General features: G+C 53.2%; 1 protein-coding gene across 1 annotated transcript; it reads right to left on the bottom strand.

Annotated features, from left to right (window-relative positions):
• Window positions 1-456: 456 nt before the first annotated feature.
• LOC128140697 (feather keratin Cos2-3-like) lies at window positions 457-24,445 on the bottom strand. Its single transcript, XM_052784911.1, has 2 exons — window positions 24,398-24,445; window positions 457-850 (listed from the first exon to the last, which is right to left on the bottom strand). Exons 1-2 carry the CDS (start codon window positions 24,443-24,445, stop codon window positions 548-550), a joined length of 351 nt encoding a protein of 116 aa, XP_052640871.1. The 3' UTR covers window positions 457-547.
• Window positions 24,446-24,490: the final 45 nt, after the last annotated feature.

Here is a 24,490-nt window from a genome sequence, read left to right as displayed (position 1 = left end):
TCCATGAGAGAGTGCCCAAAAGAGGATCCACTGCAGGGTGTGGAGCCTCTCATTCCTCTGTGGATGGAGAAGGGTCTCCTTGTGCCCTCACCTCCCCCATCCACCCCAGAGCAACATCTTTCACGTTTGGCCGCTTGGCGAGTGTCCACAGGGGGAAGGACCACAGGGAGGCAAGGCTTGAATGCAGCAGAGCTTTAATGAGTCAAAAGAGGGCAACGAGTTCACTCCAAGCAGAGGACAGAAGTGCAGGGAGTGCTGGGGGCAGCCGAGAGTCTGGAGTCCTTGGTCATGGGGAAGTTCCTGCATCATGCCTGCCCCGTGGAGGGAGAGGAGACAGATGGTCCCTACCAGGTTGGTGTTGGGGAGATGGTGTGGGCAAGGGGATAGACAGCAACAAAGAAAAGGGAAAGAAAGGCAAAACCATTTGGGTATACTGAAAACAGCATCCAAAAGACTGATCCTCTGCCCAGCACCATGTTCTGAGTTCCTCAAGGTGTCACCCTGGGGCTTTTCCAGCATCTTTATCTGGAGATGGGCCACCTGCTGCCTAGTAGCGTCTGGAAATGCCAGAGAGGTCACAGCACCCAGAGTTGATGGGCACTCCATCACAGCTGAGGATCCTGCCAACAGCAGCGGAGGTGGAGGAGCCCACAACGGTGTTCTGCGGGAAGGAGCTGAGGATGGGGCCGGGCAGGGTCACCACCACAGCAGAGGGCTCAATGGCGACAGTGGAGTTCTGGCACTGCCTGACACAGGGCTCATTGCAGCTGTTGGCCAGCGGGGTCGGGCCACAGGGCCGGCATGGCAGGCACTGGTTGTAGCAGGACATGTCTTGGGGCTGGAGGTGCACCTGGGAGAGAAGCAGGGAGGAAGTAGAGCACAAGGGTGACTGAGGAGCAGCCTGGTTACCCTGTCACAAAGGAGCCAAGGCCAATAATGAGTGGGGAGCTGAAGGCTCGGCCAGAAGACACGCAGTCTTCATTGCCCTACAAAGAACTGCCTGACCCAGGGAGGCTCTCTCCTAATTCCTAAACCAAAACGCCCCTCGACCATGTCCCAGCCTCTCTCTAAGCAGTCCTTCTCCCTGCTTCGCCCTCTCAGGACAAGAAGATCCAAACCCCAGCACAGGCCAGAGCCAGTATCAACTGAGAGGTCCATCGAGGAGAGATCTCACTTTGGAAGAGAAGGAGAAGGGGCTTCAGACTCACCTGGTTCCCAAGGAGAAGGAGGCAAGAGCAGTGGATGAGAGAGCAGGGACTTGGGCTGCCTTTTATACCTGCCCTTCATTGCTGCAGGACCAGAGGCACCCTTTGCAGAGGTAACAATTTTCTGACAAGCTCATCTTCAATGCAAACCATTGCAGCTAATGATATGGGCTGTGCTTTGGTTTCCTGCACGGCTGCCTTTTCATTTCCAGATTTGTTCCATGCCCATTCCCCAAAGAAGGCTTCTTCTGAGCAGTGGCATGAAAGGCCCAGGATTTCTCAGGCAGGAATGCAGCAGTGCAGGCAGAAGGCACAGCTCAAGTGCTGGACAGGTCCAGAGCAGGCAAGTGACATCAGCCTAGGTCACCCTGTTGGGGCTGTTTGAAGTGTCATTCTCAGGAAGGAGCTCCAGCAATGCTCAGCTGGATGTCATGGGCTCCCGTGCATGAGGACGTGCCATGTCCTGGTCTTTCCTTCCCTCCTCAGCTCACCCCGATGGTCCCTTGTTCTTGCCTCCCCAGGGGTGTGCGTTGTGCTCCTAGGTTTTGACCCCCTCCTGCCTAACACTGCCCAGTCCCCAGGGGTCCTCAGCAGGGTCCATGATTCATGGTGTTCCTGTGTGTGTGTTCTTGTCTTGCGTGTACTTGTAAGCAACCAGGTTTGTGTGGATGCCCATCAGAACACATATATGTGTATAATCCAAGCTGGTATGCATGAGCCCATGTCTGTGTGTCCTTGTGTGTCCCTCATCACGAGGGAATATGCTGCTCATGGCAGGGACACTCTCCACTGCTCTCTCCATGAGCGCCACAGAGCAGCAGGTTCCCAGGGTCAGGAGGAGCCTGAGTGCAGCTGAGTGGTGATGGCACCAGACTGCTAGAGAACTGTCCAGGGAAGAGGCACTGAAATGCAGCCACTGTCTCCTGAGCCCTCCTTTCCCTGCCTCTCCAAAGCTCACGCTCCGCTGCTGCTGATTTCAGGCCCCAACAAGGATGGCTTCACACCAGTTTTGATCCACAGTTTAATTCAGTGTAAACAATATTGGGAATACCTCAGCATGGCTGGCAGTCCTCCCTGCCTGCCTCTCCAGGCCAGGACACAGCAGATCTCCCCAGTGCAAGAGAGTTCAAAAGGATGGGGATTGCTCTCTGGGGAAGGAGAAAGGCTGAGGAATCCTGCCGACCTTGCGCTGGCCATCCCTGAGTGGATCTGCTTACAGTGCAGTGTCAGTGGTGTCTGGGGTGGTGCATGACCCCTCTCATGTCAAGGCCAAATGTACTTCATCAGCCTGGTGCTGTGTCAGGCAGGGACTGAGACCTTGGATCAAACAGGTACTGAATGAAAGCAAAACAGAGCATGATACCACTGTGCTGTGAGTGGAAGGACAGACCCTGTGGCCTGCACAGGAAAGGCAAAGAACTGGTGACTGCTTTGGACTTCAGCCCACAAGGACCTTCCTGCCCCACACTGGAATCTCGGTCTGAGTGCCCAGCAACTGCCCCTGGGAGGGAAGGGGCATTGGATCCGAGACCGCATCCCCCAAAGCCAGCTGCTGTCCCACAGGGGTGTCCCGAACAGACCCTCTTTCTGACAAGGGCTGTGCACAGCGGGTAAATTTTCTAAGCCCATCTCCCTGCCTGAATGGCTGTCAGCCTGAGGTCAGGACCATCTTGGACTCAGTGCAGTCAAGGGCTTTCCCCCTTCCCTTTAGTGACCTCGGTGATATCAGCGCCAGGCAGCTCTGCTGGGAGAGCTCAGCCAGGGCTGATTCCCCTCTTCGTGGGTCTGCTTTTGAGCTGAGGCTCTACTCCATCTGAGAGCCAACCTCATTGCTTCCTCGTGAGGTAACAGGCACCGTGGAAAAAAGGGAAGGGCAGGGGAGGTGTGTACCTAGAGTTTAGCAAGACCTTTGACAGCCTCTCCTGTACTTCCTTGATGACCAAATTGGAGGCGAATGGGTTCAGTTAGAGGATGACAAGGTGGGTGGAAAAATAGCCGTACTGCCAGGCTCAGAGAGTTGTGACCATGGTGCAAAGCCCAGCTGGCCAACACTTATTAGTGGGGTGTAGTATTCAGGATCAGTAGTAGGACCAATACTCTTTAATGTTGTCAGGAATGTCATGAGTGGGAACTCCCAGCAAGTCTGCGGATAACACCCAGCAGGGGGAATGGGCCGTAACTTTCAGACATGGCTCCTGTTTAGAGGACATGGACAGGCTGGAGAAATGGGCTGACTGGAACTTCATGAAGGTCAGAAAGAGCAAGGGCAAAATTTTGCATCTGAGGGAGAAATCAGCCTAGGCAGTCATGCAGGCTGGCAGCTGGTTGCCTCGGAAGCAGATCCATAGAAAAGGATGTGGGGTTTTAGGGGAGACCCAGCTGAACATGAGACAGCAGCGTGCCTTTGCAGCAAACAGGACCAAGTGCATCCTGAGCTGTGTCAGCCAAAGTGTTGCTGGCAGGTCCAGGAAGGTGACCCTGCCCCTCTGGCCCTTGAGAGACCACAGCTGGAGTACTGCAGCCAGATTGGGGCTCCCTGGTCCAAGAAGGATATTGACATACTGAAGCGAGCCCAACAAAGGCCACCAAGTCGATTAGGGGGCTGACAAACATGACATGTGAGGAGAGGCTGAGAGAACTGAGCCTGCTCCTCTTGGACAAAACATGTCTCAGGGGACACCTTCTTGTGGTCTAAAACTACTTTTTCAGAGGAAATGGAGAAAATGAACCTAGACTCTGGAAGTGCTCTGCAACAGGACTAGAGGCAATGACCAGCTGCTGGAACATGGGGAGTGCCAGTGAAGCAAGAGGCTAAAGGAAAAAATGAGAACAGGCATGGATTTCCCTGGGAGTTTCTGTAATCTTCATCATGGAGTAGCCTGATCTAACGTGAACTGTTCCAAGCCAGAGTTGAGCTAGGTGACCTCTGCAGTTCCCTTCTGACCTGCGTTCTGACTCAGTGATTCCCCCTCTCCCCTGCCCTGAACCCTGCACTCCCATGGGCACAGGTGTCCTCACAGCCCCTTGGCCACAGCACAACTTTTAGGCATTGTGCCGGGAGTGCAGAGAGGCAGCTGAAGGGAGGGAGGCTCTCAGCCTCCTCCCTGCCATCCGCAGGAAATCAGTGGCTGCTGTCGGCAGCCCCTGAGCTCGGAGACAGCTCTGGGAAGCTGGTCCATCTCCTGGGTCAGGGCCCTGCTGCCGTGCCAGGCTGCCGCTGGCGCTGCGCAGGCTGCTTCTTGCTGGGGAGGTGTCCTTGCTGGAGGAGCGGGAGAGGGCATTTCCCAGGAGACGAAGCGGTGCCCGTGCAGAGCCCCTGCGCCCTCTCAGCCCGGGCGGCGCCGGCGCAGGGCTCAGCCCCGGGGCGGAGCTGGCGGAGGCGGCGGAGAGGAGGCGCCGCGGCCGGAGCAGAGAGCCGGGGCTGGCGGGGGGCAGCGAGGCGCGGGCGGCGGAGCGGCGGGATGCGGCGGTGCCGGGGCGCGGGGCTGGCGGCGCTGGCCGCGGTGCTCCTGGGTGCGCGGGGCTGGCGGGGGTGGACGGGGGCGGGGGCTGTGCCCGGGCTGTTCCGCGGGGAGCCCAGCGCCGAGCCTTCCCTCTCCTTCTTCAGCGTGTCTTTCCCCCTCCCTGCCTCTCTGCCATCCCTCGTCCCCCTTCCAAACCCTCCGAGTCCTCGCTTCCTATCCTCCCTATTTTGCCATCAGCTCTGGTGGCACAAGCCTGCTTGCATGTACGCCTGCCTTTCCATGCACCTACTCTTTCCCCTGTGCATTCGGCAGTTCTTACTGCCCTGACTATAGCCCTCCGCCCTTCACTCTAACAACCCATCTCCCCGTCTGCTCCTCCTCTCTTCATCCAGCCATCCACGCACCCAGCTTTTGACCCATCTCTCCACGCATCTAGCATCCTTAAGCCCTCTTCCCACCCTGAGACCCCTCTCTCATCTCTCCGTTTCCTTCATGTCTGTAGGCACGAGGTTGCTTTCCTGCACCACACCGTTATTGCATACATCCTCTCATCCCCCTGTGCATTCAGCATTTATTCTTCTTCTGAATTCAACCCTTCATCCTTCGCTGCAACACACCCAACTCTCCTGTCTCCTCTCCCTCTCGCCGTCCATCCATCCATCCATCCATCCATCCCTCCATCCATGCACCTGACTTTCATTGTAACTCTGCATGCATCAATTTCACATTCCCTCCCAGACTTCTCCCCTGGCTCCACACACCTGCCCCAGGACCACTCTGCATTCCTGTTGATGGGCACACGTCGCCATCCGTTCCAGTCCAGCTCTGTCTCACTGCCACTGTTCCTGACTGTTTCTCTGGGAAAAGAGCCACCAGAGCTGAGTGATCTTTGGTGATCTTTGGTCTTTCCTTCTCCTTTCTCGGCAGTGGCTGTGGTCAGAGCCCAGGTGCAGCAGGAGGCGTCGGCAGAGACCACCGAGGGCACCGGCATCAGCATCAACTGCTCACACCCCAACATACAGATCACCGAGTTCATCCACTGGTACCGCCAGCTCCCGGGCCGAGGCCCCGCATTCCTCGTGAGCACTCTTAAGGGCTCCAAAGAGCTGCCGGACCCGCCGGGGCGGCTGTCGGTGGCGGCAGACCGCCGGTCCAGCGCCCTGTGGCTCGCCCGGCCCCGGCGCGGGGACGCGGCGGTGTATTACTGCGCCCTGAGAGACACGGGGAGAGGAGCCGGGGCTGCGGCCGGGCACGAACCGCCGCGGGCGGGGCCGGGCCTGTGGGGCGGGGGCGGGGGGACAGCCCCGGGCGGGCCCGCCAGGGGGCGCTGCCGCTCCGCCCGCCGGCGCCGCCTCGCCCCGCCCGGCCCCGCGCGGCGCCGCCCGGCCCCGCCCGGCCTCGGGCCCCGGGGCGGTTCCCCCGCCCGCCCGCCCGGCACCGGCACCGGCACCGGCACCCCCGCCCTCCCACCGGGACGCAGACAGACATCCCCCGCGACAGCGGGGAGGAATCGCGACCGGAGCGGTGGCGGTGGCCGGCGGTGCCCGGGAAGGAGCGATTGCAGCCGCCGGCCCCGCTGGCTCCCGGCGAGGAGCAGCGCCTTTCTGCTGTGCCCAGGGAGGCGGGCAGCAGAGATCCTCCTGCCCACGGGCAGCCGGGCAGCCCTCGGCCCTGCCGCGCGAAGCGGGCATTGCTGCGGCTCAACGGACAGGGCCCGGGATCTCTTTCCCACCACGAACATCACCAGGTCCTCTTGGAACAGAAAGACCTAACTGATACGGTGCCAATACAAGCCGTTTCTTTGAAACCACAACCAGAAGTGGTCTCTTGCTGTTAACTTTGTAAACAGGCTCAGACACACAATTACAAACTCAATCCCCCAGCTCCACAGGCCGCTTCTGTCGTGCTCCTGCTGGTGTTGGAAAGGCATCCTGTAGAGCCAGCAGTTCTGCCTCGGCACCAGCACGAGAAGGAGATACTGGTTGTCCCAGACACCTTCAAGTGTATCGCACGGTGGCTAGTGTTCGGGCCATAGGGCTTGTTGCACAGGAGTCCCCTTAACCTCAGGTTGAGAGCCTTTGGTGTTGAAGCAAAGTCCAGGAGATAGGAGAGGAGCTTGAGCTGGGCACTTGTTGAAAGACACATCTGAGACTCAAGTTCAGACCTCAGGAGTGAGCCACAAAGAGGTCTGCTAAGTTGCCCTATGGGACTGAAGGTCTGAGGTGAGTGGGAGCTGGAAAGAGGCCTGTGGCCATGGGGTCCTGGGCCCAGCCAGTCCCCAGTGAGGCCTGTGTGGCTGCAGAAGCTGTGAAAGTCCACGTTCACAGGCTTCAGAGGCAGGGAGGAAAGGTTCAGCCCTCTTCCCTGCCTCAGCTGGGGACTGTTGTGGCAGCTATGGTTGTATTACAAGGGGACTCCTGGCAGGTTTGCAGTCATTGGAGAGCAGAGGGCAGCCCACCGTCCTTCTGCCATGGCCTCGACTGAAAAACAGGACCCTGAAGGCCTTGTGGGAGCGGGGTTGTGAATGGGTGCTGCTACGCTAATCACCTGCTTCCTGCAGTCCCTGCCAACCGTGTGAGCAAAGAGCCCTGGGTGCAAGTGGCAGAGGAGCCTTGCTCCAGGCAGCAGACATCAGAAGACATGAAAATCAAGTAGCCCTTTTGCTTGCCTGGGTATTGGGGTTCTGGGGCCCAGGGTGGGAGAAGCAGCTGGAGATTGTGGGTAATGTGGGTAGGTGAAGGGACACAGAGGGACTGCCTGTACAGCAGAGAGCTGTGTTGCCACATCCTCCCCCTGCCAGAGTGCGGGAGCGCGTCCGTTCCTGTGCGGCTGGTTTCTGCAGCAGATGCTCTTTACCGAGAAGTTTCTCTTCAGGTTCCTCCTCTATGGCCAGAAGCAAAGGGAGGGAGTGTGCAACACCTGAGCCCAGGCACTTCAGTGTGTGCCTGGTCCTTTCTCCATGCAGACAGTGCCAGGGACAGGGTGGACGTGGGTGGGTGCAGGGGTGCCTTCTCCATCTCCTGCAGAGCCGGGTGCAGGTCTGTGCAGCTGGCTAGGTGGTTGATGTCGGGAGAATTTCACAAAGGATGCCTGTCCCTCTGATTGACAGGACTTAAACCATGAGTCTGCTATCTCTCTAGAGAGCCTTCTTGTGGTGGAGGTTGGAGGACAGACCCAAAGAGGCCTGCCTGGAGCAGCAGGGAGAGAGTTTTGCTCCACCCTCTGGGCTGTGGCTTGGAGGCCTCTCTGATCTGGCAGAGGCAGAAGAGGTGAAGCTGCAAGCATCGGTTGCCTCCTGCTGACAGGTCCCTGGGCACCCCATGAAGGGAGAGCGTGACATGGTCCTGCTTTTCCTGGCAGCACTGGTGGGACTGGCAGACTTTGGTGAGACGTGACTTTCAGGCTAGGGAGAATGAGGCAAGAGTTCGCGCAGTTGGTGGTGGAAGTGGGGAGACGTGAGTCCTGTTTCCCTGGGGGATCAGGGAGTGTTTCTGTAGGCAGAGCAGGGGCTGCAGGTGGGTACAGCAAATAACGTGGGAGATGTCATGAGTAATGGGCATCAGAGGAGGAATAAGACCTCACCTTAAATTTGCAGGTACTGAACATTCTTGAATGTGCTGCTAATACATAGGAAGCCTGAAAGAGGGTAGGTGCTAGGGAACGGAGCGATGCATCATATAGGAGCTTCTCTCCTGGACATATTGGATAAAATGCAACTAATCTCTGTAGGGATGGTCATAAACCTTGGGGAACAAGGAAGGCTAACTCAATGCAAGAAGAGCTGAAATGCCATACAAGGACAGGGCAAGGGCAGAGGATGTGGTGTGTCATATGGAGGAACTGTTCTAGCAAGAAGATAGCAAGAGGATACGGTCAGAGGTGGGAGAGGAACAGCTCATGTCCTCTGCTGCTGAAGGAGAGACCAGCAGTTAACATGGATCAGAGGCAGATATGGATAGAACCCCTGGACTGAAAAACCAGTGAGTATTGCTGAAAAGCAGGATGATCTGGGGGGTGAGTAGTGGCAAGAACCTGCAGAAGGAAGTGTGCAGGGGCAAACAGCTCACAGTTTCTGAGGCTAGGAAAAGTGAGCTGCAAAGTGGGGACAGTGAGCAAGCTGATGAAGTGATAGATGGACAGGTACACAGGCAAGCAAAGCTGAAAGCTCTTTCTGGATTTACAGGTCATGCCCCAAAGGACTCTGTGCTGCAGTTTCCAGCAGAAATGACCATCCAGGCAGGGGAGAGCACAGCTCTGCACTGCAATTTCTCCACCAGCTATCCCGATCCCTACATCTACTGGTACCAGCAGCGCCAGTCCCAGTCCCCTCAGATGCTGCTGTGGGTGAGCAAGTACAAAGCTCGTGTAGATTCAGGGAGATTCTCCTCTGAACTGACTGCGGAGACCTCCCAGGTGCTTCTGAATGTGCGGGATGCCGAGCTCCAGGACAGCGCTGCCTATTTCTGTGCACTGAGCCCACACTGGTGCCCACAGCTTGCAGCTCTGCACAGAAAGGTGGGGGGTGCTCTGAGGAGCAGTTCCCTCCCTGCCACTGCTTGCATGTAGCTCTGAGCTCAGCCTGCCCGGCCACAGCACCTGGGAACTGTGGTGAGGCTGGGCTTCTACCTCCCCAGCCTGTGCTGCTGTGAAGCATATGCCAGCATGACTTTAACAGCTGCATCTAGATCCAGGATCTTTGATGATGAAAAGAGTCCAGGAAACCTGACTTGGGGCAGAGTCATTGGAGGCTGCACCATCAACAAGCCAAGCCAGGCTTGTAAATGCCCTCTGCTTAAAATGGCTGGTACACTGGAGTGAGTGCTCAGGGCAAGTAACCTATCAGCTCGTCGTCCTGTTCCCTTTCCCTGTGCCTCCGCTGATGGCCATAGCTGGAGAACGAAGCTAGTGGTAGGAGGCACAACTGCTCTTATGGTTTTGCCATTTGGCCATAGTAGCCCAAGAAGGGAAGAGCCCTTCCTTGCCCTGCATCTGGGCGTCAGCAAGTGAAAAAGACCCATCAGCCAGGCGCTGGACAAGAGTCTCTGTTCAAACCCTTCCCACACTCATCCACTGCCAGAGAGTGGTCCCACTCTTTTTCATGTCTCTTCTTCTCAGGGAAATCACCAGGCCTCAGCTGGGAAGGAAGCCCTATGTCCCTGAGTCCATGCTGGTTTCTCTGCCCAACAGCTGGCAATCACTTCTCAGTGAACTTGTTTCCACCCATAGGCAACAGGAATGGTTCTGGGGACCTATTCTCAGGCAATCCTACCCCAGCACTGCATGTGGAAGCTCAGCTGGAGGGTGCTGGCTTTCCAGCTGGATCCCACCCTATGAAGTGCAGACTGTTGCTCATGAAGTATCATCCAGTTCACCTGAGAAAGCCTAAGGTACTTGGTTGTTAACCTACTGCTGTTCCAGAATGGCCTGCCTCTTGCAAGTGACATGGGCCTGCTCTGCCAGCCCTGTTGGAGGCTTTGCATGCCCCTATTCATCTCAGAGGGCATTATCTCAGACAGCATTGATGAGGAATGGACATCAGCCCTCAGTGTCCTGCACTCCACTGTGTCTAGCGTGCCTTGGACATTTCAGGTCCTGCTTTTGGTTGCTCTCCAGGGCTGCAGAGGGCTTCAACAATCCAGAGACACAATTCTTCCCCTAAAGCAACATCATCCCTAAGCAGGATTGATAAGCAGTGATGGCTACCTGAGGACAGATCCAGGCTCAGGCTCTTTCTCCAGCCTCAGTGGGCTGTCCCAGGGGTTTCCCAAATGCCACTGAGAAAGAGAGCACAGCTGAGAAGGGTGGGCATCAGCCTGTCCTTGGGTACTGGTGCCTGGGCCTGGCTGCAGGTCTAAGAGCCAAGTGGCCAAGGACAGGTAGATACGGGAGGTTGGTGAGTCGCCTCCAGAAGCACCATTGCTTCCAGAAGGGAGGAGAAGATGTTCAGTCCACACTCCATCATCTCCCTTGGAGAGCTCTACACTCAGGTGAATTCAATCCCACACTGTTCATAAAGGTGCATCTGCCTTGTTGATGCCTCCTCCTTATGAAGTGGTCGCATGGACTGCCTTCACTGTCAGTGTGCAGAACGAAGAGCTTTGAGAACGTGATTCATCAGTTGTGAAATAAAAATCACAGGAAGGGGAAAAGTAAGAGCCCTTTGGAAGTGCTATATGTCCTGCCAATAAGGGCAAGGAGAGAGTTGCGACCCAGCCAGCCTTTCACAGCTCTGCAGTTTGGGGACTTTGCCAATCACATTGAAGTGTTTCCACAGCAAAGCCCAAAATGGGTGGAACGATGGACTGCTAAAAACTGAGGTGGAGTTTTAGATGTGTAAATGTCCAGACTCGTCTAGCATGAAGCATAGCAATTTGCATATTTTTAATTACAATTTTAAAAGTATATTCGGATACTGGATAGAGGGAAGGAAGGAGAGTGTACTTTTTGTGGACTGTCTTATCCTAGGCATAATGGTAGAGATCCCAGATGATACCAAATTTTGTCTTGAACCAGAGCATGATTCTGTGAAACAGCCACAAGAATGGGGCATAGATGCATCCAGAAAATGTCAGACTAAACGGAGTAATACAAGCCCATTTCCTAAGGCAATGAGCCAGCTGCTGGGACTTCTTTAGGGGATTCAGACGGATCCCTGACAAAATGGAGCAGTTGGCAAACTGGAATACAAACCTGTGGGAGGACCACTCCTCCAGAGTTCTGCTGGAGAACTGTTTCTGGATGGGGTTTGTGACCCTTTCCAAGCGCTGGTCTTCGGAGCACTGTGAGGCATGCTGAGTTTACCCAGGAGTGAACAGAGGGAGGTGGGAGCATTAGAATCGAGGCTCAGCCCAGCCTAAGATGGCTGTAAGATGAGTGAGATGAGCTCCCTGGGAAACTGGTGGCTTCTCACTACCTGTGATGCCCAGGTGCGCTTCCACTTTGGTGAGGAACTTCTGCAGGGTAGAAGTCGTGGGAGGAAGAGGATGAATCTGTTTTCTCCCACTGAGGTCCTTTGAAAAGCCACTTCACTTTTTCTGGAAAGCCCACCCCAGAGCTTGCCTCACTTCTTTTTTCCTGAGTGTGTAAATGAAGGGGTTCAACAAAGGACTTACAACTCATGTGGCAGCAAAAGGGTGTGTGTCTGGGACCAGGCAGACTCCCCTCCTGCTACAGACACTGAGGCTGGGTCATCAGAAGTGATGTAGTAGTGAACCTGTCTCTAGACTCACTTTAAGGTAAATACCTTCTCTTCAAAAGGCGGAGAAATGCAGATGCAATATTACTTTTCAGAACAGCAGAACTCTCTTGCAGTTAATTGGCAATAAATCAAACTAATTTCCCCAAGTCGAGTCTGGTTTTCCCATGACAGCAATTGGTAAGTAATCTCCCTGTCCTTATCTTGACCCACAAGCCTTTCATCGTATTTTTCTCCCCCTGCCCTATTGATGGAGGCAAGTGATAGAGCAGCTTGGTGGGCACCTGGCAGCCAGGCAAGGTCAATCTGCCTCAGACAGATAAGGCAAAGAGAGGAAGCATAGAATAGCAGTGATGTTATGGCTGGAAGTACCAGAGATGTCCTGTCCCCCTTGTCCCATGCCCTGTAAAACAGCGGTGGCACAGAGATCACTAAACAGCCCAGTTCCTTGTGTGGTGTAGAAGACAAGGAGGAGCTCTGGTGTGGCTGGAGGGCAGGGGCATCCAGCACTTCATGCTCGAGGCTGCATGGCATGCGGTGAGGGGAAGCAGTCATGTGAGGCTCCATCCACATAATGGTTCTGCATGAGATAAAAGAAAGGAATGATTTTCACGGACAACTTGGAAGTGGGGGTGTCTCCTCTAGTACCCTGAACACAGCCATTAGCTCTGCATGCTGACTGCTGTCCGCACCCATCTTGCTGAGCTGGATGAAAGCTTGCAGCCTTCTACCACCTCCCTCCCTTCACATATCGGGCTGATCTAGGTCTGTGAACTAGGCACAGTGTGGCTGCTCAGGGCTGGATGCTGAAAGAGAAAAGTGGCTAGTGCTCTATCTCTATACTGACTCATGGATGGTGGCAAATGCCTCAGGTCATTAGCAAAGAGATACAACATATAGATGGGCTGGCGATTAAGGGGTGGACTTGCCCATGGATACTATTGCACAGGTTATCCGTGAATGTGAAACGTGCTGCAATTAAGCAAGCCAAGCGGTTGAAACCCCTGTGGTATGGAGGGCAATGGCTGAAATATAAATATGGGGAGGCCTGGCAAATTGACTGTATCACAGTCCCACAAACTCACCAATGCAAGCACCATGTTCTTACAGTGGTGGAAGCAACCACCTGGTAGCAGGAAACATAGTATCATAGAATCATAGAATCATTTAGGTTGGAAAAGACCTTCAAGATCATCGAGTCCAACCATTAACCGTGCCCACTAAACGATGTCCTGAAGTGCCACATCTATGCAATTTTTTGAACACCTCCAGGGATGGTGACTCAACCACTTCCCTGGGCAGCCTGTTCCAATGCCTGACAACCCTTTCAGTAAAGAAATTTTTCCTAATATCCAATCTAAACCTCCCCTGCCACAACTTGAGGCCATTTCCTCTCATCCTATCACTAGTTACTTGATAGAAGAGACCAGTACCCACCTCACTACAACCTCCTTTCAGGTAGTTGTAGGGAGCAATAAGGTCTCCCCTCAGCCTCCTTTTCTCCAGACTAAACAAACCCAGTTCCCTCAGCTACTCGTCATAAGACTTGTGCTCCAGGTCCTTCACCAGCTTTGTTGCCCTTCTCTGGTCAGGCTCCAGCACCTCAATGTCTTTCTTGTAGTGAGGGGCCCAAAACTGAACACAGTACTCGAGGTGTGGCCTCACCAGTGCCGCGTACAGGGGAACAATCACCTCCCTGCTCCTGCTGGCCACACTGTTTCTGACACAGGCCAGGATGCCGTTGGCCTTCTTGGCCACCTGGGCACACTGCTGGCTCATATTCAGCTGGCTGTCAACCAGCACCCCCAGGTCTTTCCACTGGGCAGCTTTCCAGCCACTCTTCCCCAAGCCTGTAGCACTGCATGGGGTTGTTGTGACACAAGTGCAGGACCCGGCACTTGGCTTTGTTGCACCTCATACAATTGGCCTCGGCCCATCGATCCAGCCTGTCCAGATCCCTCTGTAGAGCCTTCCTACCCTCAAGCAGATCAACCCTCCCTCCTAACTTGGTGTCATCCACAAACTTACTGAGGGTGCACTTGATCACCTCGTCCAGAGCATTAATAGAGATATTAAACAGAACTGGCCCCAAAACTGAGCCCTGGGGACCACCACTTGTGACCAGCCGCCAACCGGAATTAACTCCATTCACCACAACTCTCTGGGCTCATCCATGCAGGCAGTTTTTTTACCCAGCGAAGAGTACACCTGTCAGAGCCATGAGCTGCCAGCTTCTCAAGGAGTATGCTGTGAGAGGCAGTGTCAAAGGCCTTACTACAGTCTAGGCAGACAACATCCACAGCCTTCCCCTCATCCTCTAGGCGGGTCACCTGGTCTTAGAAGATCAGGTTGGTCAAGCAGAACCTGCCTTTCATGAATCCATGCTGGCTGGGCCTGATCCCCTGGTTGTCCTGCACATGCCATGTGAGTGCACTCAAGATGAACTGCTTCACAATCTTCCCCGGTACTGAGGTCAGGCTGACAGGCCTGTAGTTCCCTGGATCCTCCCTCCGACCCTTCTTGTAAATAGGTGTCACGTTGGCAAGACTCCAATCATCTGGGACCTCCCCTTTTGACCAGGATTGCTGATAAATGATGGAGAGTGGCTTGGCAAGCTCCTCCGCCAGCTCCCTCAGTCCTCTTGGATGCATCCCATCTGATCCCATAGACTTGTGAGTGTCCAGAGGGCATAGTAAGTCACTATTTCCTTCTGGATTATGGGGGGTATATTCTTCTCTCCGTCCTTGCCTTCCAGCTCAGGGGGCAGAGTACCCTGAGGATAACTGGTCTCCCTATTAAAGATTGAGGCAAAGAAGGCATTAAGTACCTCAGCCTTTTCCTCATCTCTGGTGGCAATGTTCCCCTCTGTATCCAACATAAGATAGATTTTCTCCTTGGCTCTCTTTTTATTCTTAACATATTTGTAAAAATATTTTTTGTTGTCTCTTACAATATTGGTCAGATTGAGTTCTAGCTGAGCTTTTGCCTTTCTAATTTCCTCTCTGCATGACTTAACAAGATCCCTGTACTCTTCCTCAGTTGCCTGCCCTTTCTTCCAAAGATGGTAAACTCTCCTTTTTTTCTTGAGTCCCAGCAACAGCTCCCTGTTCAGCCAGGCCGGTTGTCTTCCTTGGCAGTTCATCTTGCGGTGCATGGGAATAGCCTGGTCCTGAGCCATTAAGATCTCCTTCTTGAAGAATGTCCAGCCTTCCTGGACTCCTTTGCCCTTCAGGACTGTCTCCCAAGGGACTCTCTCAACCAGTGTCCTGAACAGGCCAAAGTTTGCCCTCTGGAAGTCCATAGTGGTAGTTTTGCTGACCACCTTCCTTGCCTCACCAAAAATTGAGAATTCTATCATTTCGTGGTCGCAAAGCCCGAGATGGCCTCTGACCATCACACCTCCCACCAGTCCTTCCCTGTTTGTAAACAGTAGATCTAGCAAGGCTCCTCCCCTGGTTGGCTCACCTACCAGCTGTGTCAGGAAGTTATCTTCCACACACTCCAGGAACCACCTAGACTGCTTGCTCTCTGCCATGTTGTATTTCCAGCAGACGTCCTGTACCCCATGCCACCACCTGGAACACTATCCTGGGCCTTGAAAAGCAGGTCTTGTGGTGACATGGCACCCCAGAAAGAACTGAATCAGACAACAGGACTCACTTCCAAAACAACCTCATAGACACCTGGGCCAAAGAGCATGGCATTGAGTCAGTATATCACATCCCCTATCATGCACCCGCCTCCAGGAAAATTGAACAACACAGTGGACTGTTAAAGACTACATTGAGAGCCATGGGGGAGGTGGAACCTTCAGACATTGGGATACACATTTAGCGAAAGCCGCCTGGTTACTCAACACCAGAGGATCTGCCAATCGAGGTGGCCCTGCCCAGTCAGAACTTTTACATACTGTAGAAGGGGACAAAGTCCCTGTAGTGCACATGAAAAATACGTTAGGGAAGACAGTCTGGGTTACTCCTGCCTCAGGCAAAGGTAAACCTATTCGTGGGATTGCTTTTGCTCAAGGACCTGGGTAATGTGGAAAGATGGGGAAGTCCAATGTGTGCCTCAAGGGGATTTGATTTTAGGTGAGAATAGCCAGAATTAAACTGTATGATATTCATTGCTTTATAACCCTGCTATTGTATATTATCATTACTATAATTGTTATACACTATATCCATAGTACTACAGTAAGAATCACTTAGATCAAGCAAGAATGAACTGTGATAAAACTAAGCGAAGTGCAGTAGTGATGGAACCAGAGCTGACTCCAGCATGCAACAATCCAACAGTGCACAGCGTCCTCCTGCTGTGTCCAATGTCACCTGCTCACCATACCGCACTGAAGCCCGATCCTGCTCTGCCAACTGAGAGGACTTTGCACCACCCCTCCTGCCCAGAAAGACTGGTGTGACAGATGGAGCCCAGAGTCAGGAACTAAATGAACTCAACGAACATTTTATGAACATGACCCATAAACTAAAGGAATGATATCTGTCTGCGTGTGTATATATATATCTCTCTATATATCTCAAAGGACAGAAAAGGTGATGATGATTGACCAGGATGTAACTGAAGGCATAGGAACTGAGCATGATAGCAATGGTATAGAATAAGGGGTAGATACTGTCCTGGTTTCAGCTGGGATAGAGTTAACTGTCTTCCTAGTAGCTGGGACAGTGCTATGTTTTTGAGTTTGGTATGGGAAGAATGTTGATAACACTGATGTTTTCAGTTGTTGCTAAGTAATGTTTACTATAAAGCCAAGGATTTTTCAGCTTCTCATGCCCAGCCAGCAAGAAGGCTGGAGGGCACAAGAAGTTGGCACAGGACACAGCCAGGGCAACTGACCCAAAGTGGCCAACAGGGTATTCCATACCATGTGACATCACATCTAGTATATAAACTGGGGGGAGTGGGGGTGCAGGAATTGCCACTCAAGGACTAACTGAGCATCGGTTGGCAGGTGGTGAGCAATTGCATTGTGTATCACTTGTATATTCCAATCCTTTTATTATTACTATTGTTGTTTTGTTAGTGTTATCATTATCATTCTTAGTTTCTTCTTTTCTGCTCTATTAAACCATTCCTATCTCAACCCATGAGTTTTACTTTTTTTTCCCTGATTCTCTCCCCAATCCCACTGGGTGGGTGGGAAGTGAGTAAGCGGCTGCATGGTGCTTAGTTGCTGGCTGGGGTTAAACCATGGCAACCCCTCAGCAACCCCACAACCAAAGGGTCCTCAGAGAGACCGAGCAAGGTGGACAGCTGTTTAATTTCCTCCATTTCCAAGGTAGCTATACCACAGGCCCACTGGTTCCCTTTTGGGTCCTCGAAATACCCTCTCCTGAGGTAGTCTGTACCAAGGATGCACAGAGCCTCTGGGCCAGTAACAGTGGGGTGTTTCTGCCACTCATTTCCATTTGGACTCACTTCAGCTTCCAATACAGTTAACTGTTGGGATCCTCCTGTAACATCAGAAAGGCAGATGGGATCTGCCCCTTTATAGCTTGATGGCATTAGAGTACACCATACACTGGTGTCTACTAGAGCCCTGTACTCCCGTGGGTCTGATGTGCCAGGCCATTGAATCCACACAGTCCAATAAACCCGGTTGTCCCTTTTCTCCACCTGGCTGGAGGAAGGGCCCCTCTAATCCTGGTCAGAGTATCCATTATTCACTGTATGTAATCATGAATCAGAAGTCCCTTCAAGAGGATCAGAAGTGAGATCAGTCCTTCTACTCTGGATGGGGAACTGCCTGCTGGAAACTGGAGTGGCATTTTTCCTGGAAGGATCCCCTTTTGAGATTGTTTTTCCTTGCAACTCATGTACCCGTGCCTCTAGGGTCAGGGTAGGTTTTCCATCCCATTCCCTCATGTACTTTGCATGGTCACACAGGGAAATCCACAGGGTACCCCGTGGTGTGTACCTTCTAGCTCGTCTCTCTTGAACAAGGGAACGCTTACTCCTAATAGCTCCAATACAGGCCCATACAGGGGGGACAGAACTTATCCTCGAATCACTGCAACTCTCAGGACAGTTTCTCCACTAGCATGTCTGGCAGTTTCTCCACAGCAGAGATGCAGGCCCATAGGGAGGAAGAGAGACTTCCTTCGTATTGCCGGAATTGGCCAGTCACTTCATCCACCGCTTGTTCATAGCCGCCTTTCCAGTACATTAGTGCCAATGAGTTGGCATGTGATGCTGGTGCACTTTGTAGAAACTTCCGCCACATGGGTTGTGTGCATTGGACTGCATCTGGCTCTGTGGGTAACTGCTTGTTATTTGGATCATTATAAATCACCTCCAGCATGGCTAATTCCCTCCGGTACTGGATACCTCTCTCCATGGTGGTCCACTTGCCTGGGTGAAGTGTAGCATCTTCCTTGAACGGGTACTTTTCCTTCATGCCTGACAGAAGTAGCATCCAGAGGCTGAGGGCTTCTGTCTTTTTCCCAATTGCTTTGTCAATGCCCCCTTCCCTAGATAAGGATCCTAAATGCTTGGCCTCCCTACCCTCCAATTCCAAGCTACTGGCCCCATTATCCCAGCATTGGAGCAGCCAGATAACAATGTGCTCTCCTGGATGGCAGCTGAAATCCTTTCACAAATCTCACAGCTCACCCAGGGGTAGGGATTGAGTGATTATCTCTGGTTCTGCCTCTTCCTCCTGTTCTTGTGATGACCCTGGTTCACCTTCATCCCTCACTAAGCAAACTGATTTTTTTTGTGTATTTCTTCTTCTGTATAGGGGCGACTGATACTTGCACAGGTTGGTTCTCTGGTTCAGCCGCAGTGCCTGGTGCCAGGGTTGGAGCAGCCACAGTGCCTGTTGCCAGGGTTGAGGTAGCTGCAGTGCCTGTCATGACGGTTGGAATAACTGCAGTGGCTGTTGGTGTGTTTTCCCTCCCTTCCCCCTGAGGGTGCTGCCTAATATCAAGCAGTGTTTGGTAGATACTGGCCAGGGCCCAGCACAGTGTGGTATGATGTGCCTCTTTGGAATAGCCACAGAATTTTCCTTTCAAATATTCTACCACTTCATCAGGGTCCTGTAGTTGTTCAGGAGTGAAGTTCCAAACCATTGGAGGTGAGAAGTTCTCTAGATACCTGCCCATATTCTCCCACATGCCATGCCACCCATGACTATCCAGCCTTGGGGCAGGTGTCTGGGTGGTATTCATAAAAATATTTTTGTGTAACCCTAAACAAGACCTGAAACACATTCAAGAGACATAGTAACAAGAGCATGCTGGCTTGAACATCCCAAGGATATTCAAAATTCTCAAAAACTGTTGTAATTAGCCTGAAGGAGAAAGGGGAGGTGAAAGAGCGGGAGAAAGTATCCCCCCCCCCATCTTCTCCATAGATTGGAGATTACTAATAAATTCCGAGAGAAGGCGCCCGAGGTACAGGCATGACAACAATGCCACATACAAATACCAGCTTAACCTCATGAACAGTGATGCAATCATGTCGTAAGTCGACATTACCCAGTGCAGCAAAATGATAGTCCTGATCACTCTCCCAGAGGTGATAAACATCACTGCAGGAAATACATAGTGCATATAAGAATTTACATAAAAGCACCATGTGAACAAATAAACCAACATTATGACCAGAGACTATTTAACTAATATAAGAAATGGGTATAACAAATTTGTTTTAACACGCTGTGCTCAGATCTGTCATTATCTCAACCCTTCCTGCCCCACATTGGGTGCAAAAGAGACTGTCATGGTATAGGCCCAGCTGGCAGCTAAGCACCACACAGCTGCTCACTCACTCCTCCCCAGCCACATCCCCCCTCGGTGGGATAGGGAGGAGAATGAGAAGAAAAAGGTAAAAAGTCATGGGTTGAGATAAGGACAGTTTAGCAGGACAAGACAAGGAGAGAAGAAATAATAAGAACAATAATACTAATAAATATACATACGAAGTGAGTGATGCACAATGCAATTGCTCACCACCCAGAACCCCATGCCCAGCATGTTTCCGAGCCTCGATCCCTCCTCCTGGTCCAGCTCCCTCAGTTTATATACTGAGCATGATGTCATATGGTATGAAATATCCCCTTGGCTAGTTCAGGTCAGCTGTCCTGGCTGTGTCCCCTCCCAGCTTCTCGTGAGAATTAACTCTATCCCAGCCGAACCCAGGACACCAACAACAACGGTTTCACTCCAGTTTGGATCCATAGTTTAGTTCAGTGTAAACAATATTGGTAATACCTCAGTACAGCTGGCAGTCCCCTCTCCCTGCGTCTCCGGGCCAGGACACAGCCGCTCTCCCCAGTGCTAGAGAGTTCAAAAGGATGGGGTTTGCTTTATGGACAGGGAGAAAGGCTGAGCAGTGCTGCTCACCTTCTTCAGGCTATGCCCAAGTAGATCTGCTTCCAATGCAGGGTCAGTGCTGTCTGGGGTGGGACACAGCCCCTCCTCATGTGCAAGCCAATGCCAAATGTACTTGTCACCCTGGTGCCGTGTCAAGGCAGGGGCTGAGACCTCAGACCGAACAGGCACTGAATGAAAGGAACATGGAGCCAATGAGTTCTGGTGCTCTGCTGCACCTCATACTCACCAAGAAGGAAGGGCTCATTGGGGATGTGAAGAGCAAAAGCAGCCTTGGCTGCAATGACCATGAGCTGGTGGAGTTCAGGACCCTGAGGGCAGTGAGGAGGGTGAATAGCAAGCTCACAACCCTGGACTTCAGGAGAGCAGACTTTGGCTTCTTCAAAGATCTGCTCAGAAGAATTCCCTGGGATAAGGCCCTCGAGGGAACAGGGGCCCAAGAAAGCTGGTTAATATTCAAGGATCACCTCCTCCAAGCTGAAGAGCAGCCCATCCCAATGAGGAGGAAGGCCAGAAACCATGCCAGCAGGTCTACATGAATGAAGAAGCAGCTCCCAGTCAAACTCAAACACAAAAAGGAAGCACACAGAAGGTGGAAGCAAGGAAGGGTATTCTGGGAGGAATACAGAGACAATGTCCAATGAGGTTAGGGAAGTTAAAGCATAGCTGGAGCTGAAAGCATGGAAAAAGCTGAGGTGATGAATGCCTGGCTTTCAGGAATCCCAAGCCCAGACCAGAAGGAAAGTCTGGAGCAAAGTAGATGTACCATTGGTGGAAGGAGATCCGGTCAGGGAAAACTTAAGCAAACTGCACAGGCATAAATAAGCCTATGGGCCCTGATGGGATGCACCACAAGTGCTGAGGGAGCTGGCTCATGTCATTACCAGGTCACTCATGATTATCTTCAACTGACCATGGTGATAGGGAGAAGTACCTGAGGACTGGAGGAGAGCAAATGTCACTCCTGTCTTCAAGAAGGGCAAGAAGGAGAACCCAGGGAACTACAGGCCTTTCAGCATCACCTTGATCCCTGGGAAGGAGATGGAGCATCTAATCACGGAAAGCCTGCCTAATCCAGGCATGTTAAGGATAAGAAAGTCATCAGGAGTAGTCAGTATGGCTTCACCAAGGGGAAGTCATGCCTGATCAACTTGATAAGCTTCTGTGATGAAGTGACTGGACTGGGAGATGAGGGGAGAACAGTGGATCTTGTCTACCTGGACTTCAGTAAAGCCTTTGACACCGGTGCCCATAAGATCCTCATAGAGAAGCTGTTCATGTAAGGGCTGGATGAGCAGACAGTGAGGTAGATTGAAAACTGTCTGAATGGCCTGGCCCAGAGGATAGCGGTGGTCAGTGACACAAACCCTAGTTGGAGGCCAGTGACTAGCGGTGTACTCCGTGGATCAATACTGGGTCCTGTTGAACATCTTCCTTAATGATCTGGATGATGGGACAGAGCGTACCCTCAGCAAGTTTGCAGATGATAGCAAACTGTGAGGAGTGGCTGATAGGCCAGAGGGTCACGCCGCCATCTACAGGGACCTCGACAGGTTGGAGAAATGGGCTGACAGGAATCTCCAGCGGTTCAACAAGGGGAAGTACGGAGTTCTGCCTCTGGGGAATAACAACACCATGCACCAGGGCAGCCTGGGCTTGCCCAGCTGGAAAGCAACTTTGCAGAAAGAGACCTAGGGGTTCTGGTAGACACCAAGTTGGCCATGAGCCAGCAATGTGCCCCTCCTCAAAGAAGTCCAATGGTATCCTTGGCTGCATTAGACAAAGTATTGTCAGCAGGTCGAGGGAGGTGATTGTTCCCCTTTATTCAGCACTTGGCAAGGCCACACCTGGAGTGGCACCCTCTCCCATACTTTCTTTATGACCCAATTGGTGACAAACAGGTTCAGTTAGAGGATAATAAAGTGAGTGGAAATTTGACCAAACTACCAGGCATGAAGAGTTGTGATCAGTGGTGCAAAGCCCAGCTGGCGGACACTTACTAGTGGGGTCTCTGAGGGATCAGCAGTAGGAACAACACTGTTTACGGTTTTCATGAATGCCACAAGTAGTGGGAAGAAGAACACTCTCCTCAAGTCTAGGCATGACACCCAACAGAGGAGAAGAGGTGGCACACTGTAGGTCATGGCTCCTATTCAGAGGACTTGGACAGGTTGGAGAAATGGGCTAACTGGAACGACAGACCCAATGGTCTGGCTGGAACCTCAGGCCAAGAACAAGGCCAAGGATTTGTGTCTGGGGGAGGAAGCAGCCCATGCAATCATGCAGGCTGGGGGCTAGGTGTCTAGGAAGCAGGTTCACAGAAAAGGACGTGTGGTTTTAGAAGACACCCAGCTGAGCATGTGACAACAGTGTGCCCTTGCAGCAAAAATGTTCAACTGCATGCAGAGCTGTGTTAGTCAAAGTGCTGACATCCGGTCCAAAAACGTGACCCTGCCCCTCTATGCTGTTTGAGACAACATCTGGAGTACTGCGTCCATGTTGGGGCTCCCCAGTAAGAGAAGGATATTGACATACTGAAGCGAGCCCAACAAAGGCCACCAAGTCAATTAGGGGGCTGACAAACATGACATGTGAGGAGAGGCTGAGAGAACTGAGCCTGCTCCTCTTGGACAAGACATGTCTCAGGGGACACCTTCTTGTGGTCTAAAACTACTTTTTCAGAGGAAATGGAGAAAATGAACCTAGACTCTGGAAGTGCTCTGCGACAGGACTAGAGGCAATGACCAGCTGCTGGAACATGGGGAGTGCCAGTGAAGCAAGAGGCTAAAGGAAAAAATGAGAACAGGCATGGATTTCCCTGGGAGTTTCTGTAATCTTCATCATGGAGTAGCCTGATCTAACGTGAACTGTTCCAAGCCAGAGTTGAGCTAGGTGACCTCTGCAGTTCCCTTCTGACCTGCGTTCTGACTCAGTGATTCCCCCTCTCCCCTGCCCTGAACCCTGCACTCCCATGGGCACAGGTGTCCTCTCAGCCCCTTGGCCACCGCACAACTTTTAGGCATTGTGCCGGGAGTGCAGAGAGGCAGCTGAAGGGAGGGAGGCTCTCAGCCTCCTCCCTGCCATCCGCAGGAAATCAGCGGCTGCTGTCGGCAGCCCCTGAGCTCGGAGACAGCTCTGGGAAGCTGGTCCATCTCCTGGGTCAGGGCCCTGCTGCCGTGCCAGGCTGCCGCTGGCGCTGCGCAGGCTGCTTCTTGCTGGGGAGGTGTCCTTGCTGGAGGAGCGGGAGAGGGCATTTCCCAGGAGACGAAGCGGTGCCCGTGCAGAGCCCCTGCGCCCTCTCAGCCCGGGCGGCGCCGGCGCAGGGCTCAGCCCCGGGGCGGAGCTGGCGGAGGCGGCGGAGAGGAGGCGCCGCGGCCGGAGCAGAGAGCCGGGGCTGGCGGGGGGCAGCGAGGCGCGGGCGGCGGAGCGGCGGGATGCGGCGGTGCCGGGGCGCGGGGCTGGCGGCGCTGGCCGCGGTGCTCCTGGGTGCGCGGGGCTGGCGGGGGTGGACGGGGGCGGGGGCTGTGCCCGGGCTGTTCCGCGGGGAGCCCAGCGCCGAGCCTTCCCTCTCCTTCTTCAGCGTGTCTTTCCCCCTCCCTGCCTCTCTGCCATCCCTCGTCCCCCTTCCAAACCCTCCGAGTCCTCGCTTCCTATCCTCCCTATTTTGCCATCAGCTCTGGTGGCACAAGCCTGCTTGCATGTACGCCTGCCTTTCCATGCACCTACTCTTTCCCCTGTGCATTCGGCAGTTCTTACTGCCCTGACTATAGCCCTCCGCCCTTCACTCTAACAACCCATCTCCCCGTCTGCTCCTCCTCTCTTCATCCAGCCATCCACGCACCCAGCTTTTGACCCATCTCTCCACGCATCTAGCATCCTTAAGCCCTCTTCCCACCCTGAGACCCCTCTCACATCTCTCCGTTTCCTTCATGTCTGTAGGCACGAGGTTGCTTTCCTGCACCACACCGTTATTGCATACATCCTCTCATCCCCCTGTGCATTCAGCATTTATTCTTCTTCTGAATTCAACCCTTCATCCTTCGCTGCAACACACCCAACTCTCCTGTCTCCTCTCCCTCTCGCCGTCCATCCATCCGTCCATCCATGCACCTGACTTTCATTGTAACTCTGCATGCATCAATTTCACATTCCCTCCCAGACTTCTCCCCTTGCTCCACACACCTGCCCCAGGACCACTCTCCATCCTTGTTGATGGGCACACGTCGCCATCCGTTCCAGTCCAGTTTTGTCTCACTGCCACTGTTCCTGACTGTT

Source organism: Harpia harpyja, chromosome 4 (genome assembly GCF_026419915.1).
Source record: "Harpia harpyja isolate bHarHar1 chromosome 4, bHarHar1 primary haplotype, whole genome shotgun sequence".
Taxonomy (NCBI): Eukaryota; Metazoa; Chordata; class Aves; order Accipitriformes; family Accipitridae; genus Harpia; species Harpia harpyja.
This window is presented reverse-complemented; position numbering and strand designations above follow the sequence as displayed.

What these genes read in the sequence shown, in the direction of transcription:
- LOC128140697 (XM_052784911.1), bottom strand. Translation starts at nt 24,445, where the DNA reads ATGGCGACGTGTGCCCATCAACAAGGATGGAGAGTGGTCCTGGGGCAG. An exon ending in GGAGAGTGGTCCTGGGGCAG is followed by an intron (nt 851 to 24,397) that starts GTGTGTGGAGCA and finishes CTTCTCTCCCAG; the next exon opens with GTGCACCTCCAGCCCCAAGA.